Source organism: Vipera berus (genome assembly GCF_964194415.1).
Source record: "Vipera berus genome assembly, chromosome: 1".
In the NCBI taxonomy this organism is placed as follows: domain Eukaryota; kingdom Metazoa; phylum Chordata; class Lepidosauria; order Squamata; family Viperidae; genus Vipera; species Vipera berus.
In genome coordinates, this window is record NC_138202.1 from 284,129,550 (window position 1) to 284,138,330 (window position 8,781).

The 8,781-nt window shown below is 35.0% G+C and overlaps 1 protein-coding gene across 1 annotated transcript in view; it reads right to left on the reverse strand.

Annotated features, from left to right (window-relative positions):
- WDR27 (WD repeat domain 27) overlaps nt 1-5,513 on the reverse strand; it is a 65,384-nt gene extending 59,871 nt beyond the window's left edge. The window contains exons 1-6 of the mRNA XM_081313877.1: nt 5,318-5,513; nt 4,474-4,615; nt 3,052-3,176; nt 1,493-1,606; nt 899-950; nt 107-177 (exon numbers count right to left, since the gene is read on the reverse strand). Of these exons, the coding sequence (XP_081170003.1) occupies nt 107-177; nt 899-950; nt 1,493-1,606; nt 3,052-3,176; nt 4,474-4,615; nt 5,318-5,512 (699 nt within the window). The 5' untranslated portion in view covers nt 5,513. The remainder of the gene's footprint in view (nt 1-106; nt 178-898; nt 951-1,492; nt 1,607-3,051; nt 3,177-4,473; nt 4,616-5,317) is intronic.
- Nucleotides 5,514-8,781: the final 3,268 nt, after the last annotated feature.

Here is an 8,781-nt window from a genome sequence, read left to right on the forward strand (position 1 = left end):
ATATTATTGAACTATGATCTAAACCGGCTCATCAGAAATGAAATATGAATTTTCTAATATTATAATAGTAAATTACAAATAGTCACACTGTGTATATATTTGTTACCTGTCCATCTGCACATCCAGTGATAATCTGTTTATTTGCTTCATCAATAAAGAGACTTAAAAGAGGAAACGCTGTAAAAAAAAGTCCTCCGTTATTAATGTATTATAATACAAACTCTAGCACCACCTATAGTTCATTTAAAACTATTCTATAATACAAGCAGTCCCCGGTTTTGATAACCAGTTCCATTCCTAAATTTGCCTTTAATCTGAATTTTCATATAAGTCAAAGTAAAACTTACAAATGGATTGCTATGTCTAAAAATGGCAAATGGTGTTATTCTTCCTCAAGTGAACACACTGCTGATACTGCACAATGTTTTCATGAATTGCTGAAAATAATTGTATACTAAGAATGTGCAACTTCAGAGGTTTGAATATCACACTATTCAAACACATATTAATCACAACTCACTTGTATTGCACAAAGGTGCTGCAGACAAAAGCATGAGTTAAGAATATAATTTATGTTTTCTGCCTTCCCCCATCTCACAGCTTCTCCATTTCAAACTCTCTTTCCAGAAGCTGCTTTTCAAAATTATTTAGAAATCTTTGGTTGAAAACTTTATTTTATTTATTAAATATATATGACCCCTGATTCCCAGAGATTCTTCATTCCCATGCAATGAATCTTTATGCTTCATACCCTTGCAATGAATTTCTTATGGATACAGAACCACTGTTGAATAAGTAGCTACAGCAACTGCCCATTCTGCCAAGCAATAATACTAGCACACATTGTTTTATAAATGGAACATAGGTTGGTAATGAATCGTATGCATCTAAAACCTACCTGTTATTACTGCTGATTGATATATTAGCAGTCCAATACAGTAATCCCAAACCTTTTGAAAAATACATGAGATTAAATAGTCAATTTATATCACCATGAAAACAACCAATGTGATGCCCTGTTAACAACAACAACAACAATAATAATAATAATAATATCAAAATTTCAAATAAATTATTCACTACGCTGCTAGCACTTCTAATCTATGGAATTAGCTCCTGGTGTATAGAGAAAATTACACCTACAATTCACCTAATTTAAATGAGAGTAAAATATCACTATTCACTATTCCTCAACCAAATATAAAACAACAAATTTTTCAGAGGAAACTAAATTTGTTCTATGCTCTTAAAATCTAATAAGTTTTCAACTGATTTCACAGTAGGAAAAATATAGAAAACAAGCAATACAGAATGACCAAAAGTTAATGATATTTCTTGATATTACAAAGTTTGTAGTTCTCTTCCTAATATGAATTGTTTTTTATAATGCTTACTTCTCTGGTTTAAAAATCTCCATTTTATAATATTTAAGTGATTTTACTTTTATAAGTCTGCAGTGAAAAAGAACAAAAGACAGAAACAATGGACTTACCTTAAAACTTCTATCTTCAGAAATCGATATAAGTATATTTTTCTCCCAAGTACAAAATTCAGCAGCAGTTACTGGTGCTAGATGGCCTTCTAGTTCAGAAAGTATTGCTTTATCCTGCCATCAATACAGGAAAAAAAGTAAATCATATTTGTTCGATTTGACAGAATTTGGTTATTTATAACGTTTTAATAGATTGATGTGAAAAATTATAATGCTAATATGGTCACAGACAAATTTAACCACCATGATTGATTTAATCAAATTTAATTAAATTTCAAAGCTACCTTACATATAAGGGGAAAAAATCCCTCAACCTTATCAGATATCTCCTAAGGCTAGCAAAGCCACTGAACCACAATTCTGTTTTAGGTATCACTTCCATTAAATATGAAATGAAATTCCATTGCCACTTTTAGGCTTCTCCTCCATGTCTTCTGTTACATTTACCTCTATTTTAATACTAGATCTAATTTCATTATATATCTAGTTAATTTAAAACTGATTACAAAAGCTTTGCACCATTCATATTTAAATTAAATCAAAATAATTCACAGCTTAGTTGTTGGACTGCAGGTATTTCATGCACCTACTAGAAGTAATATCACCAGTTGTAGCAAGTTTGAATTTACCCTGTTTATATACAGTAGCTTGCTCTGCCAGTGTGGTGGGGAAGCTCAATGATCATTGAGCTTCCAGCAAGCAAATCAAGAGCACAAAGATCAAGATGACACTGATCTCATATAGTTTACATTACATTCTAAGTAGTATATGAGCTAATTAAATATTTTTACAATAATCAAAATGAGGAGAGGGTGTCATTTCCCCTAGACTTTAGTTTTAAATATCAAACAAATTACACATAGGCATTAACTAATCAAAGGCATGGATAATCCATAACATACTCAGTGTTGTTGTTAATGTATGATTCTTCTTGTTCTATCTACATGTGGAAGTCTGAATCAGTTTATTATCTTTATCCTTGAATAAAGCAACATAATCAGAGATAATCTGACTTATAGTTCATATCATCCTTTTGAATGAGGAAGGATATTACATAAAAAAATGGGTCTTGCTTATATTGTGAAGCTGGGACTTTGATCTTGCTTATACATAAGTTGAGAAAATACTGAATTGTAAAGCAAGCAGTTTTTATTGTTCAATGGGTTGCAAAGGTTTTTGGGAATACCTCCTAATACCACCACATTGTTACTTTGAAGGAAAAAAAAACACTCTTCTTTTGCAAAATGATAAAAACAGCTTTCAACTTTTGCTTATTCTATGAAATAGTATATGTTAATAAGTATTTATTTTACAAACTACATATGCAGTAGAACTGTGCAACGCATTTTAAAAGGAATCTATGGTAGGGCTGTGAAAAGCATTTGGAATGGAAGCTTTGCAAATTATTCTGCTGCAATCTTTTCCACTACACTAAAGCAGTGGAATCCATTGGAGGATACGGATGTGATTTTTTTCAAAGACTATTCAAAAGCATTGTGTGCATTAGCAGCCACACTAGTGGGAATTCCAGTGGAAGCATGTTCTAATATGGTTTTTACCTTTGCATCTAGCATGTAGATTCGATTACCAGCACATACTGCTACAGTCTGATCATCTGGACTAAAGCGAACATAAAGCACCATCCCCAGAAGTGTCCCTATCACAATACCTTGTGGCATTAACCCTGCCATAATTGAAACAAATCATTTAATTATTAAAATTATTCCATCAACTGAAGAGTCAGCAGTGATAAGTAAAACAAATATCCTAATGTCATACAAATGTTCTGAAAAAAATAACATGGTTATTACATCTTAAAGAACTTCTCACAACATCCTATGTGTCTTCTCAGAAGTATTCCCTATTGAGGTCAGTAAGTTTATAACTGTATCCAGGTAAGTGGATTGAGAGGTACAGCTAAAGCAGCCAAATTGTTCGTGTTGCCCTTCTACATTATAGATTCATGGAAAATGGATAGAAATTCAAGACAAATTCAAATTTGCACATTGCAAGCAAATGTGATTTTGAATGTATTAGAAAAATAATACACAGTGCTTGAGTTATAACCATTTATTCAGCAACCACATGAAGTTACAGACACACTGAAAAAAGCGACTTATGGTCCTCACATTTATGACTGATGCAACAGCCCCACAGTGACAGGGTCAAAATTTGGGTATTTGGCAATTGGCATACATTATCAACAGTTGCATTGTTCTGGAGTTATGTGATTGCCATTTGTGACCTCCCTAAGTGACTTCCGATAAGAAAAGTCAGTGAGAGCAATCAGATTTTCTTAACTGTATATTCACTTAAGAACTGCAGGGATTCACTTAACAACTGTGGCAAAAAAGGTCATAAAATTTAGTGCAATTCATTTAACAGCCACCTTGCTTTACGATAGAGATTCTGGCCCTGATTATAGTCATAAGTCAGACACTACCTATAAACATACATGAAAATAAAAGATGGTTTTATATTTTTATATTGTTATATCAGTCAATTTTCTCTGAATATAACCTACATTTGTATTCAGGTATCACATATACTAGACTCAGAAATTGTTATTTGAAGAGATAAAACTTAACATTAATTTCTAGAAGGAACTAAAGATTACAATTAAAGATGAACATTCAAACTTGACCTTCCAATACAGGAGAAAGCAAAATATTTTAACATTGGACACAATTAATAAGATTTTTGAACAATGGAACCAGAAGTTAATAAGAGTGCCTACCTCTATAAATAGACTGTGATCCAGAAGGTTACTAATTCAGTTATTTCAACCACATATATCTCAATGTATTCCTATTATCTGAGTGAAGCATTCATTTTTTATGTATTAAAATTTTCTTCGGATTATGATTTCAACAAAACCTATTCAATACATATGCTTTGTTTGAATCATAATGCAAAAAAGCTAATCTATTTTCCATTGTAAAGAGGTTCCAAGTGTATTAAATACAGCACCAAAAGCAGACCTTCTAGCACCTTCTTTGTACATTCATCCAGATTCCAAACTATCACATAATCATGGGAAGCAGAGCAAAGAAGGAGAGGATTGACTTTGGTCCCAAATGCCAGTGCAGTAATCGAGTGGTGATGACCTATTAAGCGTAATGGCTGAACAAAAGAAAGAAAAAAACAACAACATTTGGGTTATTTTAAGGCGGATGCAGTGCACAAAATCAAAAAGTGTAAACTTCTTTTGAAATTTTCTTTATAGGCCTTAAGGGAAATATACAGTATAGATAAAATCATATTAGACACAGCAATATGCTTTATTGCTCCACCCTCACTTTAGCTTTCTAAGACTGCCTTCCCTTGCAAATATCAGTCTAGGATAAGTTTTAGTAGGCAAAGTCCTGAAGTAAGAGAAAGAAAATGAGGAAATATTTTTTCCATAACATTCTGTATGTGTGTGGGAGGAGGGAATTGTAAAAAAAATGAAAATGGGAGAAAATGAAATATGGGCAGGTTCACAAGTACAAGATAAGGATGGCTGAACCCTAGTAAGTTCTGTGAATGTGGCAGGGCAGTCGTAGGATGAAAACTTCATCTGGAATTGCACTAAGGAATCTGACATAAGGCAAACACAAAACTATGTTGCGTGTTTGCCATAATAAATAGATGATAGAATATCTATTTAAATATGAAAATATGTACTTTAGGTCATCATTGGTATCATATTTGCTGTTCCTGGACATATGCTTTTAACCACTTCTATATTCATTTCAAAAGGATTGGCACAAGTGGTGCTTGTGGATGGCTTTCTCTAAAATGTTATTTTCAGCATTAATGCCCACAAAGAAACTTGTATTTAACCTGACGGTAGGGATCATCACTCATATTCCAAATACAAAGTTCATTTCCATTTAAGGGAAAAGCACAGTAATGGAGGCTACAAGCCAGTTGAACATGTGATTCTGGTACTTTCGATCTAAATACTTGTTTTTCAAGAACAATGCTGCTGCTGTTATATCCATCTTCAGTGGAGTACAGGTCCATGAGGTTTTCCATAGTATACCTGAGACATAATAAATTGGATATAATTATATCACTGATTATATTTAGAGGTATTTTGTATTTACACATCATTCGTAATATTGTGTACAGTATTTTATCCTTAGTGAAAGTAGCCCAGGGTCTAGTTTAGTCTCCCAAACTTATAAAAATAATTGAATAATTCTCATTTAAATCATTTTAAGATAAAGTGAATGATACAATGTATTTAAATATGAATTATTACACTAAAATGTGCAATTTCATAAGATAAGTCTGAGGGACTGCAGATAGATGCAGGAGTTAGAATTTCTGAACTCTAAATTCCAACAATTCTATCAAATACAAGGGATGATAGGAATTGCTGTCAAACAACTCTTGCTGCTTTAAAATAAAGTTGGTTTCTCCAGAAGATGGGTTGTCACCTGCAATTATTTTTGCAATTTACACTGAAACAATCAACACTTAAGAGCCTCTTTCTGGAAAGCATACTGAGACATTTTCTTTCTTTTTTCATCTGGGCATTTACAGACTAGAGCAGGTATCCTCAACCCCCAGTCTGTAGACCAGCATCAGTCCATGGCATGCCAGAAACTGGGCCGCACAAACAAGTGAAGCCCCATCCAGGGGATGCAGGCATCATGCGAAACCACGCCCCTTCCAGTCCGCAGAAAAACCTCTCTCCATGGAACGGGTGTCTGGTGCCCAAAAGTTTGGGAGCTGCTGGACTAAAGAATTCCTAGTGCTACCATTCAAAAAGAGTGCACAGACACACTAACTGTCCTTCCTCGGTGGATTTTCCTAAAAAGAAAAATGGTAAGAGCAATAAGGAATTTGATGAAATTCTGTGATGGCCTGTAGCAATTACTCAATAAAAGCTTTGCTTGGATGCACTCCAGACTATGCAATCTGTAGAATAGAATTCTGTCCCTTAATTAAAATTAGAAAATAAACTATAGCATAGGATTTTATGAACTATATAGGCCCTTCATTATACAAGTACAAATCATATTATATATGGAAACCTAGATTTACAATAATCCTCTAGATACCATTTGAATATTTCAGATATTATCAGTTGTGATGTGAAAAATGAATATATATTACTGGTTTTAACTTGTTCCTAGTCAGAAAGAGGACATTGGGAAAACATAACAAAAATTGCTACAGCAAAGAGCTGGGATTCATGTGGATCTTTTTAAATTAGGCAAGGAAATACCTCTGCAGGCTCATTGTTGCCTTGTAGCTATAGTTCTTATGGTCCTCACAAGATCACGTTTTCTTGAAGTATCATAAAGTAAGCTTATTTAAGGCTTGCTGCATTATATGAACCCCGCTAGCTTGGTTTATAAAACAGTTTCAGATCTGGGTTGCAAATTTCTGGCCAACCACTCAACAGCAACAAAGAGCTCGCTTGTTATGTCTCATTGTTGCCAATCTAGTTCTTCTCTAGATTTTGGGAGGTCAGATCAGGTACCTCTATTTTTTTTAATTTATTTTTTTTTTAGTTTTGCAAGCTGCTTGAGCCCAGGCAGTTCCGCTTTGCTACCGCGGAGAAACCAGCCACGGTGCAGCCTGTCGTTGGACTCCACCCGGGCTTTTCTGCGAGAAAGAGGTCCGCGAGAGAAAGAATCCTGGGGAAGAAGTGAACTTCGTCGGGATTTTCTCCCGCGAGGATCCCACCGTAACAGTGGGGCGTGAAATATCCACGACTGTTGGGGAGAGGGACGGAACGAAAACACGACTGAGTACAATGCAGAGTCCTGCAGCAGGGCAGCCCGGTCGCCAAATATGCAGCGCGCCGCGCTTTTTTCAACGTGGCGGGCAAATCAGCCCACGACGACGTCAATCCCAAAGAAGCCTCCTGCTCGGGAAACGGTCCACGTTATTGTCTTTACCGTGCCTGGCTGCCAGGAGTGTTGGTCACCGCCTCTCGTATGCAAGATTAGACGTTGAACATAAATCCTTCCCAGCTGAGCGCCTGAATGTGACGGCCGCCTGGTTTCCTAGACAGCAACGACGCTTACGGCAAGGCCTCGGAGCCAATTCTAGACGTGGCTTCGTCTTCCTGTGGGCTTCGTTTCAAGCGGTTCCGAAGAGCCGGGAAGAATTGCGCTGTTCTGTATGGGATGGAGATAAGACTGCTTTTCTCCTTCCTTTTCCAACCGGTCTTTAAGGGTAATATGCCAAGCTTAAACCCGATATGTGGGCGATTTGTCTATCCATCTCATTTTCCTGGAGGGAATTGGATCTTTGAAAGTTTGCCTGCAAGTCCAGAATTGATAAATTGCCGCCTGTATGGATTATGAACGGTTCCAGAAAAATAATCGTCTTCTTAAAGAACAAGTAATCAGAGTAAACAGAGTGTTCCTAAACATACACTATTCAAGGGGGTTACTATACTATGTTTACTGTACGTAACAAAAAATATAGTAGATTAAAACATCTATATTTTTCTCTTATGTTACGAGTGCCATACATAATTAAGAAAACTCAGTTCCAAAAATGGTGACATGAACAATTAATTATGCAACTTAGATTTTCACTATTTTACCTTAAAGACATATTCTCTAAATCAAAATGATCATTCAATTCTGACTTAATGGATAATTAATGCCCAGTTTTGTATAGGCTGCTGATCCTGACCTCTGTATGCTAAACTCTTAGTTACATGTATTGTGCAGAATTCCTGCCATCTAAGCAGTTGATTTCTGTACTATAACAGATTTATATATGCAAAACTTTATATTTATATACTTACAAAGACAAACAGAAAGACATACCACAAATATATATTTATGGTATGCATATATACATACACATAGATGTATAAAACAAAGTGACCTCAGACTTTTATGCATCCCACTGCTACAGTTCATTATGATTGTATTATCCTAACACATTTCAAATATATATCTTTTTTCAAATATATGTTTTGGGGGGAAATGACCAAATGAAATATTTCTGTGAAAGCATATAGGTCTTGCAGTAATTTAATTTTTAATTTAATTTTTGTAGGCGACTTCTTCCATTTCCATGAGTTGTCACTTCATATGCAGCCTCTTTTAGTTGTAACCTGATAACACACCAAATACTTAAAGAACTTGCATTATGATATCACAACACACTTTTTTATATATGTCTACCTCCTTCACTATCCCCCAGCTTCCTTTGTGAACCCCTTTGGTTAAGGCAGCATTTCATATATGTGGCCAGACAGCAATAATAAAGGAAAACTATTCAATATCTTGTAGGTTTCTGTCCCCTTAAAAGGAACGGAAGAAATT